Consider the following 27,132-nt stretch of genomic DNA (forward strand, 5'->3'; position numbering starts at 1 on the left):
GAGCAATCTGTACAATACTGAGTAGAGTGATAGTGATTTGAGCCTGTCCGCATAGGACAAGTGTTGGAGGCCATGGATTCTCTTTGTACGGTATTTCTGTGGCCTTTCTATTTGGTGCAGGTATTTGGAGAGGTACATACCAAATGGGGTGTTATACTCAATTGTTGGCTTAATGAAGGAGGAGTACAGAGAGGTAATAACCTCCTTATTTTAGATGCAATCCCTTTACTTATGAGATGAATCAAGTAAAAGGCTTTTTTGACCACTGCCACTACATGATGGTCGAATATGAGATTGTTGTCAATGTAAGTACCCAAGTGTCTCACCACAGGTTGTATGCTTAGGGGTTCTTGTTGATGAGGTAATCAGTAGGGGCCGTGTTTTTTCCAAATGATATGATAATAATTTTTTTGCATTTAACTTAAGGCCATGACTTCGGTACCAGTCATTTGCTGCTGTAAGACCCCCTTGCAGTATGTTAACATCATTTTGGGAGTCAATGATAGCACCCAACTTGCAGTCATCTGCAAACGTGGTTAGCCGCAGGCCTTTTGTCTTTGTGTGGACCTCTCAGAAGTAGATGCCGAACAGTAGAGGTCCCAAGACAGATCCCTGGGGAACACCACTAGTGACAGGTCTGCTGTCAGAGGTGGAGGCACCTATTTTGACCTTGTGGGCCCTATCAGTGAGCCAGTTGGCCACCCACCTGATGAAATAGGGATTTATGCCCAGTTGTGTTAGCTTTTTGATAATGCCCGAGTTGGGGATTGTTTCAAAAGCTTTGGCTCTTTGGCTCCTTGGCTAAGTCAACATAAGCTGTATGTGTTGACTTTCCCTCATCCAGGGCCTTGGTGACAGTCTCAAAAAAGTCATCTAGGTTCAACAGGCAAGATCTGCCCTTGATGAATCCGAACTGGGTGGGGTCAAGTGCTTGGAGGTTGCCTATGTCCTTGTTTATGAGATCCATAATAATATGCTCCATAGCTTTAAAGATCAGACTTGTCAAGCTAATGGGGGAATAGTTTCCAGGGTCAGTAGTGGCACCACCTTTGTGCAAGGGGATGACAATGGCAATTATTCACATTGCTGGAATGAAGCCTGTACTTAAGCTGTGGTTGAATAGGGTGCTCAATGGTGAAACTAGTTCTTGCTGGAGATGGTGCGGAATACAGCCTGGGATACTATCAAGTCCCATGGGAGGTGTGTTCTTTGCCTTAAATAGGGCCTTGAACAGTTGACCTATGGAGATGTAAAGAATGGGACAAGTATTGGAAATGTCAAATTGGGCTTGGGGGGATAGGGGGTGAAGTTTGCCCTGAACCTATCTGCTAGCTGGTTGGCTAAGTCAACAGGATCAGTGTAAGTGATACCATTAAGTACTAATTTGGAACAAACATGGGCTTTGCCATAGAGGTTCCTGACATAACTGAAAAAGGCGTTGTGGTTTCCCTTTGTTTCAGAGGCTAATTTCAATTCATAATTGGCTTTGGAGGTTTTCACCAGTGATCTAATTTGCTTGTTGAGGCTGAGGAGGGAGTTTTTTAAATTTAGAATTTGTTCCTTTTTACCCTTGGACAACAGTTTCTTTCTTTTGTTGTAAATAAAGCCTGTTGTTAGCGGAGATCTACCAGACAGGTTTGTCTTTCCTTGAGTAGCAGGTTTTAGTTCTGTTGGGTATGGCTGAGTCCATGCAGTTGTACAGGTGCTTGTATACTGCACTGGTGTACTGTTCAGCATAGTTGTCTGCATCCTCTGAGGGGGCGGTGGAATGAAGCTACTGATACCCTCTCTTAAGAGGTTGTAATCAGCTTTTGAGAAGTTTTTTTAGCCTTAGCCTGGTTACATCTGGGGGAGGGGGGTGTTGGGTGGGATAGAAACTTTGAATGAGATAGACTGAATATCTGATCTCACCAGGGAAGAACATACTATGGGAGTGGTGTAGCGGTCACCATGTTGGAGAGAACCAAGTCTAGAATGTTATATATACATAACTATATACATTAACTAAGCAAAGTTAAGTGCAGTACAAATAATGTATAAAAAATGCAAAGAAAAAATTCCCTGAATTAATAATGAAGTATCAAATGGCAAAACATTTTTCAGCAGCAACAACCAATGCAGCTTCCTAAAGCCATTGTTAAATGTATGCATATATGCATGTATGGGGATATCTATAAGTCTGTTCATCTAGCTATCTATATGTTTTAATTATTGAAAATATGCTTTAAACTCACAAGTTATATCTCAATCTGCATTTCAAAAGTATGTAAGACAAGGAGTTTTTCCAGGTGCTCTATTGCAAAGTTTTGTAGTCACTCAAGCTTTAATGCTTGAGACTTCTTGAACATGTTTCCGTATTCCATTTTTCTGTATATATATATATATATATATATATATATATATATATATATATATATATATAGTTGATGCAGTTTTCAGAAACTCAAACTCCATATGGTCGAAACCATATGATCGAGTTTTTGAAAACTCCAAACTTTTAAATGGAGATCGCAATAGAGTGAGGATCAGGAAATTTACCATTTTCCTAGTGCAATCTTGGATAGCCTCTGGGACATTGCTACCCTTTCCACTGAGGTGTCACTAGAAGCTCCTCAAACTCCTCCTGCCACCCCCTGCAAATACTCAGTATGAGGGCCTTCCTATCATGGAAAGACGTCATCATGTTAACATCTTATTGCTCTTAGACAGTGCACTTCCACTAGATAAGCTTCAATAACCTTTTGTGCACACCTCTGATGTCTAATTATGAGGATAGTTACAGAAATAATAACTAAACTGTTCACAGTCAACCCCACACAAACTACTATGATCTTCTCTGCCCAACTCTGAATATGACTAGTTTTAGACTATGTAGGGTCTGGCACAGAGGCTGAGCATGGAGACACCCACCCCTTCAAAATGAGTCAAAACCACTTTATCCAGGTTTGTGGTCTGGGGGGGGGGGCACAGAAATCCTAGAAGCTCTGAGGATCTACATGTACTCCATTGCTTTTGATACCTTATTTCTTTTTTAAAGACAGTTGCTTTTTTATTGCTAAACAGAAGCGCACTGGCTATATCAAACATCTGTGCACACCTCAGAGTAGAGCCAGTTGAATTAATCGGGTGGTAGGTATAAGGAGACATGCAGTAGATATATGTCGTGATAGCACCTATGTGTGCATCCTCCCAAAATTTTGTATGACCACAGATAAAATCGGTGATATTATTCTCCACGTTTTCACTTATGCACACACATACTGTGACTTCCCTTGACAAATCTGGTCTATCATAAGATGAGTGAATGTATAGACACACACACACACACACACACACACACACACACACACACACACACACACACACACACACACACACACACACACACACACACACACACACACACACACACACACACACACACACACACACACACACACACACACACACACACACACACACACACACACACACACACACACACGTGCACACTGTATACTTGGGTACAAGAAAATTGGAGCTAGAATACTATTTAACCTGAGAAACTGATTACAGCGTCAATTTATTTCATCCACAGACAGCTTCAGTAGCTTCAGTTATAGCCACATTGTTGACTGTGTAGAGATGTCTCATTGTGATAACAATAGAATGGCCAAAGTAGTGTAGTTCAACTTTTCTTCATAACAGCAGTCAAAATAAAGTATTACAACTTGTTTCTCATAAATACACAGAAAAGCCAGAATAATGACAGTTTAACATATGCAAGACACAACAGGGTCAGTCATTTTAAACCAGAGTCAGACAACACTCCCCACAGCTTACCAGTTGTATCTCCTTTGTTGACTTTGCTTACCTCAGATGTCTGAATGTAATAAAAACTATAGGGCACTGTTAATTTATTTCTACTCAGTTTCACAAAACACACTGTAGCCACCCACAGAAAAGTATTTCAGCTTGCTTTTCACAAATACAAATTTGTCCTGCAAAGCCATAATGACTGTTAGTTTACTTTTAGCAAACAGCAGCCAAACAGGATAAGTCACCTTTATCCATAGAAAGCTAATATACCCAAAAATCACATGGACTTTGCATACATCTCAGACTTCTGACTCTAATAAAATAAATATAAAAGAAATAATAATGGCCAGAGTAATTTATTTCAGCTCTGTTAAACACATGCAGTAGCCAGACACTGTATAAAGTATTCATCTTGGCTCACATGATTCAAATTAGTCCTACAAAGTCAGCTGCCTAAATCTGGCTGCTTGCCAGAGTTAAAAATAGAACAAGGAAAAAATAGCAGCTACAAACTAGTCCATTATGCTTGAGTTGCACCCTGACCAGGGCAGACTCTTGCAAACCTTCCACAGACCCTCACAATGCTGCTGGCTTTAGACACCCAATGCTGTTGCAATGAGTACCCTCTATTCCTCAAAGCTTCCATGTTTCCTGCTCATTCAAACCCCGTGTTATTATGATAGTGAATCACAGAGACTCAGAGACTTTAATGCTCTGTGATTCATTGTCTAGATCATGGGTGAAATTGAGCAGAAAGCATAGAAATTAAGAAGTGTGCTTTCCTTATAGGGTGCTGCAGCTGTGTCTACTTTAAATTAAGTTGTCAAACCAGACATATTTTTACCATGGGAAAAAAGAAAAAGAGAGAGAAGTTGTAAAAGTATCCCTGGCTGAGAGGTACCCTAGGTGGCCACCTAAGTCACCTATGCCTAATGCCAGCTATAGCCTCACCAGAGTTATTGCACTACTAACAGGGAGCTGATTAAGGCTGAGCACACTCTCATTATCATGTTTGGAAATGGAAACAACTAAAGATAAAATTCTGCTGGTGGCTCAGTACATTCACAGTAAATGACCAGGACATGCTGCAATGGATAATGCAAATGGTGCAGGCTATTTTGGATGAGAGCAGGAGTATAAATGTTAACCATATATTGCTGTGTAGCATCCTAAAAGAGATATTTAATTCCACTTTGTCCTTAGAGACAGCTGTAGGGAACTAAAATGATGGCAGAAAGACTTAATGTCTTCAATGACAACTAGTAATGATTCTGTCAAATGCTGAGTGAAAATGAGACAAGCATGAGAGTGGTTACAGTGCTGGCAGATAGGAAATACATTACCAAAGAAAGAAACATTGAAGCATGAGGAAGTCTTTAACAAACAGGCTCAGGATTAACAAAGTTAGAGGCCTTATTACAAACATAAGCCATCCTGGTAGTGGGTGTGGTAGTTAATACTTCAGCAAAAGATATTAAAATTATTTACATGCTGCCACTCACAACTGTATGAAGCTTGTATTTGAAAGGCCTTCTGTGTCTCAGAACTATTTTGAAGTGGTGACCAATTGGTCATTCTTCAGGATTTAGTCCATAACAAGAAGCTGGCAAATGCTTTCAGTAAAAAAAGAAGGGACTAATTCTCATTTAAAAATGACATGGAAACAGCTTTAAATTTCTCATATAGTCTTAATGTCAAGAAATGCAGCCACTGTGTGTAATCACCAACACAAGAAAGTAAACCTTTAATTGCTACTAGAACTGAAGCCATTGGTAAATAAGTTTTTAATGATTATCACTTTATCTAAAAAACACATGTATGTGTTATACTTACTTGCTTATGACTAAGTAATTAAAGTTCTTTTTATTTGTGTAATTTTATGCATGTTTGGGAAATAAAAAAATGCTTTTAAATAAGCACAAAAGAACATTTTAAGAGTATATCATTGTCTGCCATCCCAATCTAGATGGCATTAATTTCAAGTAATGCTACAGTGCAGATATTTACCATGCGGTTATTACAAATCAATGGTCTCTTCTGATAGACTGGGTTATAATGTAGAGGATTTGATGAAACAGAGGGACAATTTGTATATTTTTAAGTTTCAGCCTCTCACTTCTAATGGGCCAGAACTATTACTTAATTTTAGCTAGTTAGTTCCTGGCATTCTTAATTGTTTTTCTAATTTTGTAGGCTGTTTTAGCTTCGTTTCTTGTTTATATTGTTTAATCTTTGCATCCAGTTTTTCTTTCACTCCCCTTGAATACTTGCTGTATAGCAGAGGCAGTAATAATCACAAGGAGTTTTATTAATATATGTTTCATGCTCGGTGAACATTTTTTTCTTGTTTTATTTTTCTTGTTTTGTTTTTGGTGGGGGTTGTTCGTTAAGCAGTACTGGTCTCTTGAGTACATGAGTTTGGACATGCCTTGGTAAGTTTTTCTTACAATATTAAAGGGTTTCTAGACCTTGTCTGCTTAGCCGAACTTCAGTAGCTGTATTCCTTCTATGTTTTCTGTTTATGGATTTGTAGCAAACTGATATTAGTTTGGAATCCTACATCATGCTTTAGGAAGAAAAGTTCATAAAACATAAGCAGACCCAGTCTCCCCTCCAAAACATAAAGCAGTAACATCAAGAGCCTTAGTACTGTAACACTTAAATCTGCATAGTCATCTCCAAAATAACCACTGTGGTTATCAAAAGGGGATGAGATGGCAATCTAATTTCACATTAAGTTTAATAAGTGTGGAATTTTGGGCCCTCAAATATTAGTTCATCCTTCTGTTACAAGACTGGTTATTGGGTACCTAAGTGCTGCTTCCTGATCATTATTTACACATGCTAGAACATTGTTTCAGAGACTGTTTTTGCTAAATTTATTTTACTGTTACATTTTACTCAGGATCCATAAACCTGAACTATTTGGCATAGTAGCGATCATAGCTGACTAGGTGTACTTTAAGATATGCGCAGCTAACTTGTCAGCTTTTTTTAGAACATACAACTTTTTGTCAACACTTTGTTTTAGGGCTCAGCTTAGGGTTTGTAGATTTATGGCATCCTGCCTGTACACATTTGTCTTATCCTATATCACTTGTTACCCTAATGTTACTAAGTTTATTTTTAACTTCTATTGGTTCCCTTTGCATCTTTTACTATTGCATGTATTTTGGCTTGACATCTATAATGGTGAATTATCAGATTATAACACCCTTTGAGAAATAAACGCTAGGTAGGAATGCAAGTTATTGTAAGATGGCAAAAAGGAATAAATACATTTTTAATTTACTAATATTCCTAAAAAGGTCAGGAAAAATAATAAGTAAATAGCGTGCTGTTTGTCTTTCACATGGAAGATTATATCATATAACATATGTGGCTCCAAATAAATTCACACTTTTCCAAAATGATAAAGGGTATGACACAAGAAACATAGTTAATACCATAATATAAATATTTTTATCCAGTAAACAGAGGTAATTTTTCCCCTTTAATTTTATTTCGAACACTACCTGTAGTAGCCTGCTTTATCTGGTGCAATGCTTCCACGTGACAGGAGACCCTATCATAAGTTCTATCAGTCATCATCTGTCTTTTTACCCCATACTTACTCTGTATGTCTGGATAAAGCACCATGAAAAGTAAAGCCCAACGCAACGTTGTAGAAGTGGTTTCTGTGCCTGCGAAAAACACATCCAGAGTTGTAAACATTAAATTCCCTTCATTGAAGCTTGTATCTGGGTCATCTTTAGCCTGCAGGTAATTAGAGAAGTAGATCATAACTCAGAAAATGTGATATCTAAAAGTCACTTTTATTAGCTTTGATCAATAAAACTAGTAGACACTTTACAGAGCAGTCAAACCTAAGATATACTAGAATCAGGAGTGTTGGAATAGCTGTGATTACTTTTCTTTACATTTGCCAGTTTTTTGACATTTGAATTAATTCTGTTTATTAAAGTTATTCCACTAAACAAGTATAGTGAAATATTTTTCATATTGATCACCGCTGCAGTAGCCTAAGCTATATGGGCTAAATTGTACAAGGATATAACAGTCAGACAGTTTCCAAAGTTTCAGGTCACCTTCCATGTGCAAAGCCCTTCAGAGCTTTCCTGCCACCAAAGTGTATGCTCCTCTGAGGCTTTCAAGGATCATTGGCTGTCTTGTGCTTTTCTTTTTCTGAGCAGATAAGTTCCCTTCAGGGAAATTACTTTCCTTTTCAAAAATTTTTGATAACATTTTCCTGTTTAGGAAGGTTATTTTAAAGCTAGGAGTTTTGTTTTAATGAACTGTTACAAGACTGTATTGTACTTTAAAATGTGAGGGCTCTTTTTTCTACCAGTTTAATAGTTGTTCAAAGTATTTAAAAAAAACATTTTTTCTATGGAGAAATTGTGTTTATTTTTACTTTTGGGTGCTGGCAAAGCATTTTAAAGTGCACTATACTGCATTTTTCTGTGAAAAACGTGCCTTTTTGAGACATTAACCAGCTTTTGCTTCTTGTTTTTCATGGGAAAGAGGCACCATTTTCAGCCTGACAGTGGAAAAACTGTGTTCCATAGTCAAGCCTTTTTCCAGCCACAAAAATAAAAATAAAAAGTTAAGCAAGCAGCCTTTGCCACCACAGCAGGCTAGCAATTTGCTTCAGAGGCAGCTGAAAGACTGTACTGTGGTCATTAGTTGTATCTCAAAAAATTCATCGTTACCAGATTCTGAGGTGTAGCACCAACAACCACTATAGATCAGGGGTTAGTCTTGTTCTCTATGGCTACTAGGGTCTCTCCAGTGGGCAAGGGAGAGACGTTTTTATTGGTCCTGGCAGAGGGAATAGAGAATTCTTCCCTGTTTTGTCAGGATGCTGTACCCATCCACTCTGGAAGCTGCTGTTGCAATTAATAATACTGTTAGCCCCATTTTTTCATGTCAAAAGGAAACAAAACTAAACATGTATGTTCTCCTCCTCAAACTTCCTTGAACAGGAGTAATTTACTTGGTCTGACTTTGGGCTTAAATCAGGCTATTGATTTTTCCTATAAAATAGTTTCTGGTAAAAGAAAGAGGGATACCTCTTTTCCTGAAGAAAGTCACAATTCTGAATCTGGACAAGAAGATGAAGGGGAAAATACAAGATTTTCTCCTCAGATTTTTGATTCAAACTCATAGGACAGCTCAGTTTCTGATTCTCCCTGTGGGGATTTCTTTTCTCTAAGACTATTGTCTGAATATCCCAGAGTTTTCAGTGGGGAGAACATTGATGTTTCTCAAGCCCTCAGAAAACACCATGAGCTTTTACAGAAGGAATTTTCAGACTCTTTACAAATCCCTCCAGTTCTATCATCTTTGGAGGCTATGTGTGTTACTCCCTGCAGTTTTCCTGACAGTCAGCCAACTGCTCCTAAAATGGCAGATAGGATGTATAAAGTTCCTCAATCTTTTAAGTTTTTATATACCCTTCACAAACCAGAAACAACTACAGCTTAGGGTGTTTTAAAAAATGATTTTCTCTAATCATTTTGCATAAGTTTCTAAAATGTGAGGTTTTGTGAGTTGTGTTTGCATGCAAAAAAAATAGAATTGTCAGACTTCATTAAGTGACAGCTCACAGCATGTAAAGAATAACACTGTTTCCAGTACCACTAATTGCATTCCAGTGTTGTATTAATCTGTCTCCAGTCAGTTTTACTTGAGCTTCCAAAACCTCCTGCAACCTGCTTTACTTATTTAAAGCCTTGTGCACTATTTAATTCTATTTTCATTGCTCAAACATCTATGCTGTTTCCTGTTTACACTGTGCAGAGTGAAACATTGTATTAAATTACTTTTTGATGATTTATCAATTCATATGGTTTCTGCACGTGTGGCTGGCAGTGTTAATGTTAATTGATAGAGCCCAGTCCCCCTAATGGTGAACCATGAGCTCAGTGAGAAAGTCAACCAGAGCTGCTGCTGATGTCTGGCTTGTTGGCCAGCAGTTACCTGCCATTAATATCTCAACTTGGTCAAATCAGCTTCCAACCAACAGTCACATTTTATGCAGACTGTTCTATGATCTTAAGACCAGCAAATTAACTCTTTCAGTGAGTTGTTCAAATGCTGCTCATGAAGTTCTTCAGTTATGGCAGTTAGCTAGCATACCTACAACGCAGAAGCCGAATGCAGTGGCAAAACTCAAAAGTCTGTATGAGAAGCATTCTAGAATCAGGAAGAATAAGAAGCGCCAGTCAGATACACAGTCTCAGTTAGAAACAGATTCTAGCAATGCACTTTTGAAGCTTTTTGATGTGGGGCATGCTGATGCAGAATTATTGATAAAGACTCAAGAAGACTTGGATTTTCTACAACATCAACGTACAGACAGAAAAATGATAACTGGTGGAGAGGACACTGAATTCAAAAAACGAATGGACAGAAAGGAAAGGAAAGATGAAAAATGACTACAGGAAAAAATGAAACGCAAAGATAAAGAACAGCTGAAAGAAACAGTCAGAGAAGCTGGAGAGCTGACAGAGGCAGAAGACAGTAATGAACATGAAAATGATGATGAAGATGCTGCAGCAGCAAACATTTCCAAATACCACCAGAATTTAGTAACTGGTAGACAGCCTGTCAAAGAAGTGAGCACAGTAGATACAGGATCACCTGAATTGGTATAGAAGAAATGCCGACTGGTAGATGATCCTCTTTTGTTGCCAGCTTGAACCACACAAGAATAACGTCTCATCAAGCAATGCATATTGTTGCACTGGTGCTGCAAGCGGCTGGCATTGACGTAAGTGATCTGGTCATGTCTACAAGTTCAATACACAGAGCAAGGCAAGCTGCACAACAATCCATTGCTGAGAAAGTAAAGAAGCAGTTTCAACCATCAACACCCCTTGTAGCACATTTTGATGGGAAGCTGTTACCTCAAGGTGATGGAGAATTTGCTTTTTACATGGCAATTGTTACAGGTTGAAATACTGAAAAACTGCTTGACATATCCCAACTTCCATCAAGCACTGGTGAGCAGATGGGGCAAGTAGTGGTACAGACATTGCATAGCTAGCCAGGTGTTCCAGAATGGCTAGCCGGTTTGTGTTTAGATACTACCAGTGCCAATACATGTGTGCACACAGGTGCCATCACAGTGATTCACCAAGCATTTGAGAAAATAGTTTTGTTTTTACCAGACATCACATTTTAGAAATTATTTCTATGTCAGTGTTTGACATGTTCTTCCCAACTTCAGGACCACAAATAGCAGTTTTTAGAAGATTTAAAGAATACTGGAAACTTCTTGACTTGAATGCATTCGCTCCACTGGTTAAGGAAACTGGAAGTAATGGATGCCTATTAGACTGTGAGAAACACTGGCTAGCTGAGAAGCAAAGTGAGGTTGTTGCATTACTGCGAGACAAGCTGACGTGTGAAACACAGCCTCATGATGACTACCTTGAATTTCTCAAACTGTCACTGCTCACCCTCAATGACAAACCACAAGGTGACGTATTTGCTTTTGGTCCACCTGGTGTATACCATCATGCCAGGTGGATGGCAAAAGGCATATACTGCCTTAAAATCTACTCCTTCCAGGAGCAGTTTAGATTAACTGCACATGAAATTCAGGCTTTTCACCGACTCTGCCTCTTCACAGTGACAGTGTACATTAAGGCATGTTTTTCAGTTACTGACACTTGCAATGCTCCATTCAATTATCTTTGCTTGTTGCAGACACTGGAGTCATTTACAGCCATAGACAACCAGCTGGCTCGAGTTGCTTTGCGAAAGCTCAAGGGACACCTTTGGTATTTGAGCGAAGATCTCATAGCACTGTCCTTGTTCTCAGACTGAGTCCATAACAAAGAGAAGCAGCACATTATTGAAGCCTTGAAACAGCAACCCAGTAAGGAAGATCTAAGGAGAGTCAGTGCAAAAGCTGTTGCCAGTTTCCAGGGCATGACCTTATTTGACTTCGCAACAGAACAATCAATGAATCTGTTCACTGCTGTCAACATAAACCCATCTTTCCTAACAGCTGATCCTGCAGCATGGAGTGACATGCCTGACTTTATCATTGCAAAACAAACTGTTAGAGCTTTGTGTGTTGTTAACAACTGTGCCGAACAAGCAGTCAAATTAGCAACTGACTTCTATCAAGTCCTGACTCACAATGAGGAACAGCGAAAGCTGGTTATATCAGATTGTTGAACACCATCGACAGAAAGTCACAGAACCACTAAAAAGACACTATAGTACTATAAATGAATTGGTGTAAACTTAAGCTTACTACCTATGAATGTTGTAAATTTTTACTAGGCTTATTTTTTTTCTTAAACTGTTTGACATTTGTGTTGCTCAGAATTCCAAACACACATTTCAGATGCAGCATGAAACTGATATTTGCCATTTGTGTACTGATTTGTGAATATACTTCATTTCTATTGGCACAATTTGGAAAAAAATGCCAAAATCTCAGAATTAAAGTGCACTGAGCTGTCACTTAAGTTAGAGTTTAAGGCTTTAAATTTTACATGGTTCTTTGTCCTATCAATTCTCATAAAATCAGGAGGTATGCGAACAGAAAATAAAAAAAAATGTTTTGCATATATACATGAAACACACTACTACAGTTTTAATTAATCCTACTGCTGCTAAAAAATAGTTATTTCCAATCTTACTCTTTTTGATAAGAATGGGGAAATTATTTATAAATCCGGGGAAAAAGTGTATGCTTCTGAAACGTTGATTTTCAGAATTTTGAATTGTCAGGCTCACATGTTAAGGTTTGCTCTGACTAATCATAAACGTATGTAGAATGTTTTTCTGCAGTTTCTTCTTGTGAGGAAACATATGCTTTAAATAATGTTGTTTCTTCTGTTGTACAAGACACTTCTCATTGTTTGCAATGTGTGTATGATTCAGTTGGTCACGGGTACTGTATTAAGGAGGCTTGCCTGGCTAAGTTCTCAGAGCCTCCCAGATGATGTTAAAATGAGATTTTAGATTCTCCTTTGGATAGCAATTTTGTTTTTTGACCCTCTGCTACACAAATGATAATAAATGTGATGGGAGAAGTAAGTTGATACCAGAATCTGTAAATATTTTTCAAATTTTCAAAGGGATTCTCTGTCCCCCATCCAAATTTCAACAAAATGCAGGTGACCAGATCATTAAAAAGAAATGGCAAGGGGGTCCCAGAAAAAATTCAGGAACCCCCCAAAAATAAGGAAATCCCAACAAGCCAGAATTACTGTTTAAGGGAACTTGCCCCCCCCAACTCTGGCAGTCCCCCTTTCCTTCCAGAAAGCCTGACTCTCTACTTTCCTCTCTTGAAACTGATAGTTTCTAACAAATGGTACTGAAAAATCATCCATCAATGTTACAAATGGCAGTGGGAGGATATCCCTCCTTTCCAGGGGGTAATCTATCAACCACCAGACCAGACGCTTGTATTTCCATTTTTCATTCATCACATGTTGTTCCAGGGAGTGAAAGAACCAATTCCTCCTTCCCAGGTAGGAAAATGTTTTTATTCAAGGATGTTTTTAATACAAAAGAAAGAAAATGCTTGGAGACTACTTTTGCATTTTTCTCTCCTAAACCTGTTTGTGATAGTGCCCAAGTTCTAAAAGCTGTCACTTCACAACTTGTTACCTCTTCTTCCTCACTTAAGTTTACTAGTAACTCTAGATTTAAAAGATGATTATCATCACATCCCTAGTCATCCAAATTTCAGTCATTTTTTAAATTTTTGTGTGTCTGGATCACATTATCAATTCTCAATTAGATTATATTGAAAAAGAACTGCACAAACTGGATCCAAACAAAGCACAGGGAGGAGACGGAATAAGTAACAATGACCTGAGAACACTTCAGCAAGAACTTACACTGCCATTACATCTATTATTCACTAGGTCATATAAATATGGGGAGATTCTTCAAGACTGGAGACATGCACTTATTAAGCCTGTCTTTAAGGGAAAGGGGAGTAGGACAAACCCAGAGTCATATAGACCCTTAAGTCTACTTTCATGTTGTGGAAAAATAATGGAGAAGGTAATACTGGATAAGTTATTGTCAGAACTGGATAGGTTGGGACTTGAAACCATATATCAGCATGCATATGTTGAAAATAGATCTATTACCACCTGTAACATGATGTTTTATAACAATATAATAATAGATGTGAAATTTATATACATACACACTGGTGAAAGCAACTTGATTCTTTGAGTTTGATTTTTTATTACATGTGTTGCAAACATGATATATACACAGATATTTGTAGTTTTAGATATATGTCTTGGATATGAGAATTTAAGGCAAGGCAATTGAGGGGTTTATTGTATTCCAATTGAGATTTTAGCCAATCAGATGAAGTGCAGTACTATTTAAGTGTGTAGTATTTGGTGGATTGCTGTCTGATGAAGTTTACACTGTCTAAACAAAAGCGCTAACCTTCAATATGGTTTTTATTTATTTTACAATAAAAACAAGTTCTTTTAGTTTTTGGCGGATCCTTGGTCGCTTTTTTGCTTTCAAGACGAGAGCACAGCCTTTGGATTTACAAACTTAGAAAGTTGCTAGAATAACAGGATTTGTGTTAGCATGCATTTCCCTGAAGAATATGAAGTTAAAAACACAAATGTATGTTATGTGACTTCAATCCTCAAATCATCCCTGTCATTTGTCAGAAAATCACAAATTTTATGAGGCACAGATCAAAAATATGAGGCAAAAATCTGGCCTTTTTACGAGTGTACACTGCTCCAAGAGTGTTCACAAGGTGTCTAGCTTCAGTTATAGCTCATTACAGGCTACGGAGGTATCTAGATTTTTCCATAGTTAGATGACTTGTTTACTTTTGCAGATTCTATTTTCAAAGTGCCAGGAATCTCTCACTTCAGTGAGAAATCTCTTGCACAAGCTGAAATTCCAAGAGAATATTCAAAAGTCTGTTTTGACTCCTTCACACAGGATTTTTTTCCTAGGGTGTCAGCTAGGCACCTCAGTTAAAGAGCTTTTGTTATACAGGAAAAATAGATCTATACCTAGGTTTATTTCTAAGGTTTTCCACTCAGACTTCAGTCATTGTGATGGAATATCTCAGCAATTTGGGTCTCATGGCATCTATGATTCTCATGATACCACTGGCAAGACTCCACTTATTTGAAGTCTCTTTGGTCCCAGCACAAACATCCGTTGTCCTTTCAAATCCCATTGCCGGGGCTTGCCAGAAGGGTGTGGTGGTACAGCAGTTAATATTGCCGCCTCACTGCAGGAGGTTACCTGGTTTGCTTCTCGGCTGGAGTGCCTTCTGTGCGAAGTCTGTCCTCCCTACATTCACGTGAGTTTCATTCTGGTGCTCCAGGTTCCTCCCACATTCCAAAGACATGCATCTGGAGTGTTTCGCCCCAGGCCTCCACTGAAAATGGGCTCTATCCCAGTCAGATTTTCCCAGTAAACAAATGTTAAATAATATTAATAAATAAATAAATAAATCATCTGGTGGAGAAAATACTGTTAAATCCAGGTCTACTGTTCTTCCCTGTTCCAAAGCTGTCAGTCACCACAGACACCTCAGACATTTCTCAGGGAGCAGTTTCAGGAGGGATAAACATGCAAGGTATGTGGGACACTGCAGACAGATGCAAGCACATAAATATGAAAGAGATGCTTGCCCTGATCAAGTCATTCAACTACCTATTCAAGTTGTTGCAGACAATCCCAGAGTCATATGGTACATCATCAAGCAAGGGGGAACCAGGTCATATCTGCTTTGCAGACTAGCCATATTATCTTGTGATATAGATTCACAGCACAGTCTCACTGTATAGGCATCTTACAGTCCATCAGAGCAAAGTTGTGTTGCAGACAAGCTGAGCAGGATGAGGGCAGACATTTACGAATGGAAAGTAGATCAGGGGTTCATCCAACATTTGATCCATCTGTGGGAAGTTCCTCAAGCAGACCCATTTGTCTCCTCTCTTAGCAATCATCTTGCAAGATTCTGCTCTAGGACTCCATGCACGAAGGCCTGGAAGACAGATGCCTTTTCTTTTACTTGGACAGGAATGTCCCTCTATGTTTTTCCACCCCTTCCACTGATATCCAGGGTACTTCTGAAGATTCAGGAGGAGTCCCCCAAGTTCATAATGGTGACTCCTTTCTGGCCCAGGCAACAGTGGTCACTGGTTCCCATTCTTTTTGAAATGACCAGGGGAAATTACCATAAGATTTCTTAAGATTTCTCACAGACTAGATCTATTCATACATGTTCAGGGGTGTTTGATACACCTTAACTCCAGTCAACTTCAACTGACTGCCTGGATGATAAGGTCATAATTCCATGTAGACACCTGTTTACTGAGAGGATGCAGCAGGTAGTAACTGAGGCAAGAAAGCCTGCTACTAGAAAATCATATATTAGCAAATGAAAAAGATTTTCTAGTTGGTATCAACAACATAACCACCACCTATTCATGGCTAGTTGTTCTGGATTTTACAATATTTGTGTAAGTAACTATCCTATGGCTTTTTTACTCCTCCATCAAGGTTCATTTATTGCCCATATCAGTATGTTTGCCCATGGATCCTCCTCTTTCAATGCATTCTCATGTTAAAATGTTTTTGAATGGGGTTTTGCATAAGATGTCTAGAAGAAAACTGGTGGCCCCATGTAGGAATCTTATGTCTTGTGTTAGAGAAACTAACACTTGCTCCATTTGAATCAGCTAACCTGGCTGACTTCAGGTTCTTAACATGGAAAACAGTCTTACTGATTGTTCTGATCTCTGCAAGGATACCAGAGTTTCAAGCTCTTACAGTGAGTCAACCCTACCTCATTTTCCATAAGGACAGAGTTTCCGTGAGAACTAATCCTTCTTTTGTGCCTAAAGTGGTATCCAAGTTTACTTTAAGACAAACTATCCATCTCCCCATTTTCTTTTCTGAACCTAAAAATGTGGTAGAAAGGAAGCTCCATACCTTGGTTGTCCAAAGGCAACTTGGGTACTATCTTGACAGAACTAAATCTTTCAGATCTTCAGATCAATTGCCCATTTCTTGTGAAGGTTAATAGGAAGGGACAACCTGTGTCAAAGCAGACTATTTCCAATTGGCTGTCTAAGCCTGTTGCTTTTTGTTTTTCTCACTACAGCAGCACTATTCCAGGCAAAGTTAAGGCCCCATCTATGGTGTTTTGGAAAGGATTAGATTCTAGAAGTATTTTAGAAGCAGTAACTTGATCCTCTGTGCATACTTTTACAAAGCATTATAAGGTTGATTACTTCTCTAGGTCTAGATCAGGCTTTGCCAGGACCATTTTCCAGGGGCTCCTGGACTTTTCTCCTCCCACCTCCTCAAATCTGTAAGCCATGGTAATCTACCCATGTAACCTAGGCTACTGCAGCAGTGACCAATATGAAAAACATAGTACAGCTGTACTATAACATAACAGTAGATGTTCAAATAATCACTGCTGCAGTAGCCACTCCCTCCCTACATCTCCCTTATTTCTTGGTGTGCTGTTTTTGCCAGGGTGTGGACTTTTATGTCTGGGTGTTCCTAACATTGTCCTTCAGGGATCAGCCTGCCTCTGGCACGAAAGCCCTGAAGGGCTTGGCTTGGCACCCAAACTTGTCTTTCTGGTCTGCTCAGCTCAGGCTGGCTAATGGTTTGGGTGAGTGGAAGGTGCCATGAAGATTTGGAAGCTGTCGGGCTGTTATGTCCTTGCATATAGCTTAGGCTACTGCAGTAGTAATCATTCTGTACATTTTAATTCTTCACCCAAACAAGAATTGCTAACAAAAGCAAATACAAGGCATATCAGCTATTCTACATGAAAAACCTGAAGAACCATGGTTATTGACTTTGATTGCTAACATAATAATCAGAGAGGTCATGAATTAAGCATGTCACTTCATATTTGAATAGAAGAAGCTAATAACAAACAAGACTAAAATTAACTAAAAATAAGCACTTGAATGCCAATGCCTTGAAATACATTTCTGTTATGTATTTGACTCAAAAGGATTTTATGCTGGGATTCATATCATTATCTGAGTCATACTTGTGTAGAACTTGCCTTATCGTGCTTGGCTCTCCAAATTGTGTGTGTGGGGGAGGGCTGAACTGTAAATCAAAACAGAGAAATAGGAAAAAAATTCATACACCAGGGTTATGACCAGTTAGAAAATGCCTGTTAAGGAGCTGTTTTTAGTACTACTCTAAGAGTGGTACACAATGAAGTGGGTGTTGAACAACTGGGTTTTGGTTAACGGTATTACATCTGTTTTAACACTAGTAGGTCACATCAGACTGTAGAGCAATAAATTATAAAGTGGTATAATGTCTGTAGAGCTCTTCTTTGTCTGTTTAGCTGACACATATGGCGTGATTCATCTCCAGGCACAGTTGAGGAAGAGGATGTGAGGTTTTGAAGCTGTTCATAATACTACAAGACTTGCTTATCATCAGAGCATCACTGAAGGAATATGTGGCTGCCTGGATACAATATCTCAGCAATGAGAATTAACACACTTTTCTTATTGGTCTTAAGCAATAGATTGTTCTATTAGACTGATTCCTATACTAACAAAAGGTATTGCTGAATGGTTGCTGGGGTAACACCAATTTCCTCTATAGTAGGTTAGTTAGCAATTTTTTTCTATGCTGAGAAACATTGAAGATATGGTATTATTATTATTATATTTTTGTTGACCCTTAGAACATTTCAGCCTGTTTTATTTAAGGTCAGTCAAGCAATCTGCTCATTCAGCATCTGAGGACTTCTACCTTTGCTGGCATGGTTACATGATTCATACTGCTAACTGCAGCTACCATCTAACCACCAAAGCTTCACCTCCTCAGACATATGCATATAAGTGCAAAAGAGAACCTGACTCCACAGGGGCTTTAAAAAGGTAATATAATAGAGGTTAATGCTGCTAATTGTTCCCATACTCCAGTCACTAATAAGCTGCAACAAAATCTCTGCCTTTTATTCATTACTGAGACAGAGCAATGACAATGTGATAGGTAACCAAATATTTATTCTTAATGCCTTTTGATTCTATGCTAGAAACAAAACTACCTCATCACCTATTAAAAACAGTTATGTGCATGCATGTTATACCTCTAAATTGCCTGATTTTGCTGAATGTTCCTGGTTTTGTCTCATATTTTTGCCTTGTCCTTCATATAATTTTTGATTTTCTGGTAATTCATTAAGGATTACAGTCAATTGGTAAAGACACACATTAGAGTTTTTTTTACTTCTTATTACTAAGAAAATGTATATTGATGCAAAACCTCTTGTTCTATTAATTAGAGTAATATTTAAATATTGCCTCTGATTTTGGGCCTTTGCCGACCCATTATTTTTGGCTTTGTCTAGAACTCTTGAGCAAAGAAGTTGAAAGATATGTGCACTCTGTCTCACAAATATAGTCGCACAGAGCACACATTCACACAGAAAGAGAAAGAGAGAGATGCAGACAGACACGTAATTTCATTACTTTTGCTTAATTTATTTTCCCACACTTGTTAAGTACATTTTTTAAACCACTGTTAGGGAAAAGTAAAATGGCAAGTCCTTGTAAGTACTGTTGCAATTACTTTAATTACATTATTTATTTTTCTTTTTATTTACTTTTTTTTTGTTTTTCTGATGCCAGCTAAACAGACACATTTAATGAGTGCAAACAAAATGGCAGCCTCTTTCTTTTTTATTCAACCCGTATTTCACAGAAGCTAATTTGCTACCATTAAGCAGTGTGCTTGTTTTTTCTAGGCTTTACCTGCTCATTTATACTGGCTAGAGAACATTTGTTCTCCATTATGGCATACTTTAAAGTTTAGCCAATTTTTAAAAGTTATTTTAAAAAAAAAGAAAAACTAAAAAAATGGTGACTGTTTGTAGGGTAACTATGCATTTAAGCAACATTTAGTTTTGGAATGTGGTGATGTGATTTTAATATGTGGTCATGTGATTTTTAGATGTTATATAATGTGGAGTGCTGTGTGTTTGAAAATCAGTCTGATGAACTCTCAGTGCTTATTCTGTAAAGAGACAAAAGCATTTATAGATTATTTTCAGTGATGTTACATCCTTTACTTCTACTTTCTTGGAAAGTATTTTTGTTTCATCAGGAATCACAAAGAAAAGAGGATGACCAGTTATCTTAGAACACTTAACATACTTTATTAAAATAAAAAATATATATATTCTCTAGCACCTTGGCCCTTCAGCCTTTACAGAGTATAACTCTGTTCTCTCATAAAAACCTTTAAATACACATACCTATTCTTTAATTAACTAATTACATAATTAAAACAATCATAACACAAATTGCAAAAAAACACTTCCGATTACACTCCTTGTTAAGCCTCCAGGGAGATAAAGTATTAAATTTCAAAATATAAAGTGACTCCTTTCTCCAAAGCATCCTTTTTATATCACATACATTAAACCATTCATTATTAATCATCATCCAGTTTGTATAATATGCCTGGGACCATATCATTTCAATTACCCTGAGTGGGGTCTAAACCATCTAGACCATCTATATGGACAGATGGTGTCAGTCCTTCGCCTGACTGAACCAAAAAATTCTCCATAGTCTTCTGGGTTAAATCCAGGGATGTTTCATAACGGGGATCCACAGGGATTAAAGGCCACAATTTTAGAATGGTTTAACTCATTATCTGCTTACCTGCTTTTTACTTCATATAGCGCTCATGTCATTTATTTATAATTTGCCTTAGTCAAACTCGTATTAAATATGCAATATAAAATATATCTCTATATTGTATATTAGTAATACACCTTGTCATTTCATTTATTCACTTTATCATTTCCAAGCATTTGATAGCTTCTCATTTCAGTATTTCATATACTTTAACTGTAATTTGTTTAAAACTGGGAACCATGAATTCCTCTGTATGGGATTCCTTTTATCATAACTGCCTGGACCTTTCTGACTTTCACAATTAAGTTTTTTATATTCAAGGCAAATGTTTTACTTTGAGTTTGTTGTGGATTAATACATACTAAATATCAGAAAAATGTACACTTTGCATAGCCGCATTATTCTTTCTCAATTCTCCTTCCCCACTACACAATACCTGCCAGATATTTTTGTTTTAATTTGAAGTCTGTATCACGTAAGTTTTTACCCTTTTTGATTAAATCATCTGAATCCCTTATACAAAATCTAAGAGTATTATGGATCCTTTTGAGCCCTTCTAATTCACTGGTATCTAAATATTACTGAATGTTTTTTCAGCAACTTTTATTTTTTTAATGATTTGCATCATATTTATTGACAATAAACCAGAAAATAGCAATTTTTATTTGAAATTTCAGTTGCTTCCAATATTATCTAATTCCAGTTAGTAGCAGTTATCTACCAGTCATGACCTGTAATTCTCTACCCCTCTTTATTTATGCATTATATTTTTGTAGAGTTAACATCATGCTTATTTTTTGCTTTTTCTTTCACTTTCTCTTTACTCTTTCTCAGTCCAACTAGACTGTTCGGTGTGTTTCAGCAACTACTTTTGTCTGACAGTTAGTGCACAGATTAAGGCCATCAGCTGATAGTAAGTCTTACCGTGCAGTTCTGGGTTTGATTCTCAGTCTCCATTAGACTATGTGAATGAAAATGTAACCAACCCAGTTAACAGATCATATTAAAATATCTACATTCAGATTCCCCTTATCAGAGCAGTCTATTCTAGTTTAGTTCATCGATGACCATTAACATTACCTTCAATTTATCCTTTTTATTAGAGATGCGCTGCTATGTAATCACTCCTTTTCCTCACCACTTGGTCTTAATTTGCTTTAAGAAACTCTTGTTATATATTCCTTCTAACACAATAGTCTTCCTACCTTATCCCGGTCCTAGAGTATTATCCATTGTTTATATATATATTTATATATATATATATATATATATATATATATATATATATATATATATATATATATGTATATATATATATATATATATATATATACCAGCAGACACACCCTCTATCAGTCTTCATTCCTTTTTGGTCGTTTGGTGGACTGCTGGGTAGAGTTTGTTCCTTTTTGTCTTGTTCATGCCACTCCCCCATAATGAAGTAAATAATATCCCTTTCATTCAGAAGTCCCACTTCCTTACCTTCATACTTTTGTTAAGCAACCTGAGAAGATCAGCCATGATTGTATTGCCTTGCTTATGCCTAAACCGGTTTGTATCATTTATCTCTTTTAAACAGTAAATATGAACCATACTGCATTATCCTTTTGTCTAAGTTTGTGTATCTTGATCTCTCAGTTTCTCAAGATGCCAATTCTCAATTATCTGACTGAAAGTGACAAGGAATATAGTACAGTTAGGCAGAGGTAACACCAGGTGCCCCATTCTGTATACCTCCTCCTTAGTTATCCATGAAAATAAACTTCTGTGTCACTTCCTGTACACCTTCTGGCAGACCAATTAATTTTAGACTTTGTCTTCTTTCTAAACAGTTTCCTAAATTGTCCACTTTTTTCTTAAATACTCATATCTCTACTGTGTTGTTTAATTTTGTTTATATTGTTGCTCTCTGCATTCTTTTCTATGATGTTGATGTTGTAGTTGTATTTCTTTCTTTTATATTTTTGTCACTTCTTCCAGCTAAGCTACTAATAAATTCTGCAAGCTGTTGCTTCTTAACACTGCATCTGGCAACCTTCTGTAATTTACCAATCTTTGTTCTATGAGCAATGTTCTTTCTCTTAACAGCTTTATTATCTCTTAGTTTTTCCCTTAACAGTAACATCAAATAGTTCCTTCTAAAAATTGGTCTGTGGTAAATACAGAAGGAGAGCTAGCAATGTATGTTGGCAGCACAGTACATGGCACTTGCAAACTTACCACAGGACCCAAATTTGACATTAGTATGCTCACAATACAGACTTACCTTATGGGTGAGATATTTAAGGACAGAAAAACATATATAGTATAAGTTAATTTTTTATGCAACTGTTTAGAACACTTGATTTGTAGACTATACATAGAGCAACAATTAACCCTTTTTAGGAGAAATTCCAGTGAATGTTGAAACTGGTCATTAAACTGGCGAATAGGTACTTCATAGTAGCTTAAAATAATGCATAACTGAATGCAATCTATTTACAAGGACCCTCAGTGAGCTGTGTTAGGATTTCTGCTATGAATGATCATCATTAATAAACAAGTTCTGCATGCAAGAGGCATTAATTGTTTTTGACCAGCTGTAATACAGACCTCTCTGTTTCCTTTTTTTCTTGAGTTTGGTAGCTTGACTATTAGTAACTTTCAACAGGTCTGCGTTTCCTACCATTCTGGCAGTTGTATTATAACTTTCTCTTCTTTAAAATGGCTACAGATCTTGGCACCAGTGAGCCTGTGGCTACATTAATGTCTGACTGGTCTTGCATTGTGGATTATGATATTTAATCTCCAAGCCATGCAACTACAGCAGTATTCTGCTACTACACTAACAATGAACCAACCATTCAAGCCATGCGAGATCGCATTATCTATGTTGAAGATATATGCCTTAGGAATAATTAGCAGTTAGTTAGTCTCAAAAAAGGTACAGAAAAGGGTGATTTAATACTGTTTTTGGAGAAACACTTGATGGATGCATCAAATCTTCCTCCAACTTCACCCTTTGTTAATGAGAGAATTCATAATGCAGTACATCCCACATCTGAGATTGGCCTTGCACCATGACAAATAATTTTTCGCCTGCTAAATGAACATGACAAATGGAACACATTAACAGCTACTAAGGATGGACAACCCTTTCTGTTGTTTTGCCAGAAGGACACCATCTATCAAGATTTTTGCAAGGAAACCACTAAAGCTAGGAAATTGTTTTCAAACATTCACTGATTGTGCTACAGAAATGCAATACCTACCTTTTTAAAATACCTTATTGTTTTGCATATTAAATAGAAGAATCAGACCAAGTCTTTGTACATCTCCCAAGTTAGCTCTTGCCTTTTTGCAATTACACTCAGGTGTAGATACTACAGTCAGTGAAACTCCTTGCTTTTCCTTTGATGACCAATCCACACATATGGACACTACCACTTTGATTCTCAAATGCTCTGAAAAGCTATGGCTCTGTAAAATTATACAGCTATTCTTTTGTCTGACATTGCCTCTGTTGTTTGTTCCTCAGAAGCAGCCGCTACTCATGTTCCATGATTCAATGAAAGATCATTGTGATTGAGGAAGCAGTTATCTAAACAATTGTTCTCAGGTCTGACAGAAGTCTGTGACAAAAGACTACCATCTTCTACTTCTATTTCCACTGCTGGCCCCAATTCCAGTGACTTTAAATCAGCTAAAGAGGCAGTTTCAAACCCCCTAATGTCATCAGCAAAACCTAGCAGACAAATTTGTTAGATTGAGGAATTCAGGTCCTAAATCCAGTGGTAATTCATATTAAGGTAAAGGTGTTTCTTAACCAGTGTCAGGCTGGGACAGGCATGTGTTTTCTCTTTTTCTCTATGAAAAGTGATAGTTTTTACATTATTGCTTTTGATTGTTTCTTCAACAATTTATGGTAGTACTGTGTTATTCTGATCTGTAGATACAAAACCATTACATTTTCCTGTTTTTTACAGATGGACATTATTCAACCTCCTATCCTATTAAGTGTTAGGAGCATTAGTAGTATGATTGTGTCTCTTTATTTGAGACCATTTATGGTATTTATTTTACAGCCTTTATTTCTGAAAGTGTATTTGACTTTCTGTTCTGTACTTATATATTTTCTAACTGTGGTTACCATGATGCCTTTAATTTATCTAAATATCAGGGCGTTATCTTCACTATGGAAGCATAAAGTGCTGAAGACTTGGCTAACTAAGCAATGCTGTGATATTTTCTTTGCCCAGGAATGCAAGACTGCAAAAAAACATGCTGGGGTATTAACAACTTTTTGGAGAAGGGATATTATATACAGTTTTGATTCCAAATTGAAACTAGGGGTTATGATAGGGGTCAAATCCTCACTCAGCTAAACGTTACAGCATATGTTAGCTCACTTGAATGACTATTGGATTATTCTTTTTCACCTAAAGGGATATGGACTTATATATGGCCGCACATGCAATGACCCAGATTTTTTTTTCTGATTTATTTAGTGTCACTGAAACCTTAGGTGGCGACGTACATAGAATTATTTTAGCAGGCAGCTTTAACATTTCCCTTGATTCAATCAGACAGGAACTATCCCTGGGGGGAACACGTTAAATCACAAAAAGGCATTAAGGAATCTTGTAATCACTTAGCAGTAGTTGATGTCTGGTGAGTGCTGAATCCTGCTAGTACTGTATTTACCTTTACTTCCCCACAGGGCATATCAGGCAGTGGAACTGACTATTATCTCATTTCTAGCACTTTAATTCCCTGCTCTGGGCATACCTTGATATGTCTGGCCTCTAACACTGATCAGGAAGTTGTCTTTCTGACCCTGTCCTCACTTTGACCTATACAGGATAATATTTCTTGGAGAATGGACCCCTTGATCCTCCAGAAGCAGCATCTCCTTCATTATCATAGGGATGAAGCCAAGAGTTTTATTTCACTTAGTCTTCTTACTAGCATGCCTATTGATATATGGCAGGAATCAAAGGTTTATTATCTGGGGCCAGGAAAATGCTATTTAACTCCATAGATTAATACATTTCGGCTCAGTCTCATTTAGTGAATGAATTGTGGAATAGTTGTAAAAGTGCTGAGTTTTCAGACTCCTCCCTTTTTAATTGTCATAAATTGTAGCACCAGCATCTGAATGTCCCCTTTAAAAAATCTCAGCTATGCTTCAGAAATATGACTGGACTGGCATGAGCTGAGGGTAATAAACTGGGTAAATTCCTGGGGCACAGGCTTAAACTTAGAAGGGTGCATATGATTATATCTGGGGTCAGAAAAAGCACACTGGATGGCCTGGTTACTTCCCCCAAAGGTATCAAGCTTATATTTTCAAGATTTTTTGAGGACTTGTATACAGAACAGGATAATGTTCCTGACTTATCTGAAAGGGTCAGCTCTGTCTTTGAAAAAAAATAGCTTTTCCCCAGTTATCATCACATTTCCAGACTGCTTTAGCTAGCCCTATCTTGAAGCAAGATGTTACGTGCTCCTTGACTCCTTTTAACAAGAGGAAGGCTCCAGAACTTGATGGTCTTAATATGGAATTGTATGACTCCCTCCTTTATTCATTATGCTCACATCTCACTAGCCTTTTTGTCTCCTTCCAGCCTACCCAGTCTATCAGTTACTTTTCTACCTTCTCTATGATAACTCTCATTTCTAAGCCAGGTAAGGACAACACTCTCCTGTACCATTATAGACCCTTATCTCTGTTATAAAACAGATATTAAACTATATGCCAAGATTCTTGCTATGAGCCTCAAGCCTGCACTTCCTACCATTATTTCAAACACTCAAGCTGGACTGGTCAAGGTTCAGAGTAGTGCTGCTCATCTGTCCACACTTTTACTCTACTTTCAAGGCTTGACATCCTCTTTAGACCTTGTCGCCCCTATCCTAGCTGAACTTGAGAAAGCCTGTGCCTCTCTTAAATGGTCCTATCTGTGGGTAATTTTACATAAGATGAATTTTTCTGTTGAGTTTGTTCATTCAATTAAAGTGATGTACTATTGCCTCCAAGCTTGAATTCTCACTAATGACCTTCTTTCCTCTCCCTTTCCTTTAAAGTGGGGTAGATGGCAAGGTTACTTCCCTCTCTCCTGCTATTTTTCTATTAGCCACTGAACTACTAAATAGACCCCTTAATGAATCTCTTATGTTCCAAGGCTGTTTATTGCATGATATTAAGTCTATGGTCTTAATGTTTGCTGACGAGTGTATCATTCTTTCTGCAGACCCCCTTTCTGATATATCTTTCATACATGAACCTTTGGTAAATTTTTGTAAGCTCTCAGGTCTAAAGATGAATACCTCTAAAATGAAACATTTCTAGTTAATCCTGCAGCTAAATTCTTAAATATGTCTGCAGTTTCCATTCCCTTTAGTTGGACAAGAAAGCATCCACATTATGTTGGAATCAAATTCTATCCTGATATTCATGAAATGCTTAATGTCTGGGATAAAGCTTTATTTTGGGACCACACCTGGTGGTGCTTTCATCTTTTCTTGTTAGGCCGCATTGTGCAGTCAAAATGTCAGTCTGTCCTCTACTCTTCTAATGTTTTTATACATAGTCCTACTCCTTCTTCCCACCCCTGGTTAAAGAAATTGACTAAACTGATGATGGTGTTCATATGGGATGGTGGTAGGAAGTGGGTTA

At 37.6% G+C, this 27,132-nt stretch overlaps 1 protein-coding gene across 1 annotated transcript in view; it reads right to left on the reverse strand.

Annotated features, from left to right (window-relative positions):
* Positions 1 to 27,132, reverse strand: part of LOC122797671 (cytochrome P450 2D15-like) — a 545,264-nt gene that overhangs the window by 116,153 nt on the left and 401,979 nt on the right. Inside the window, exon 6 of the mRNA XM_044066214.1 lies at positions 7,413 to 7,554. Coding sequence (XP_043922149.1) covers positions 7,413 to 7,554 — 142 coding nt within the window. The remainder of the gene's footprint in view (positions 1 to 7,412; positions 7,555 to 27,132) is intronic.

This window comes from Protopterus annectens, chromosome 1.part0 (assembly GCF_019279795.1).
Source record: "Protopterus annectens isolate FY-2018-M chromosome 1.part0, PAN1.0, whole genome shotgun sequence".
NCBI lineage: Eukaryota > Metazoa > Chordata > Ceratodontiformes > Protopteridae > Protopterus > Protopterus annectens.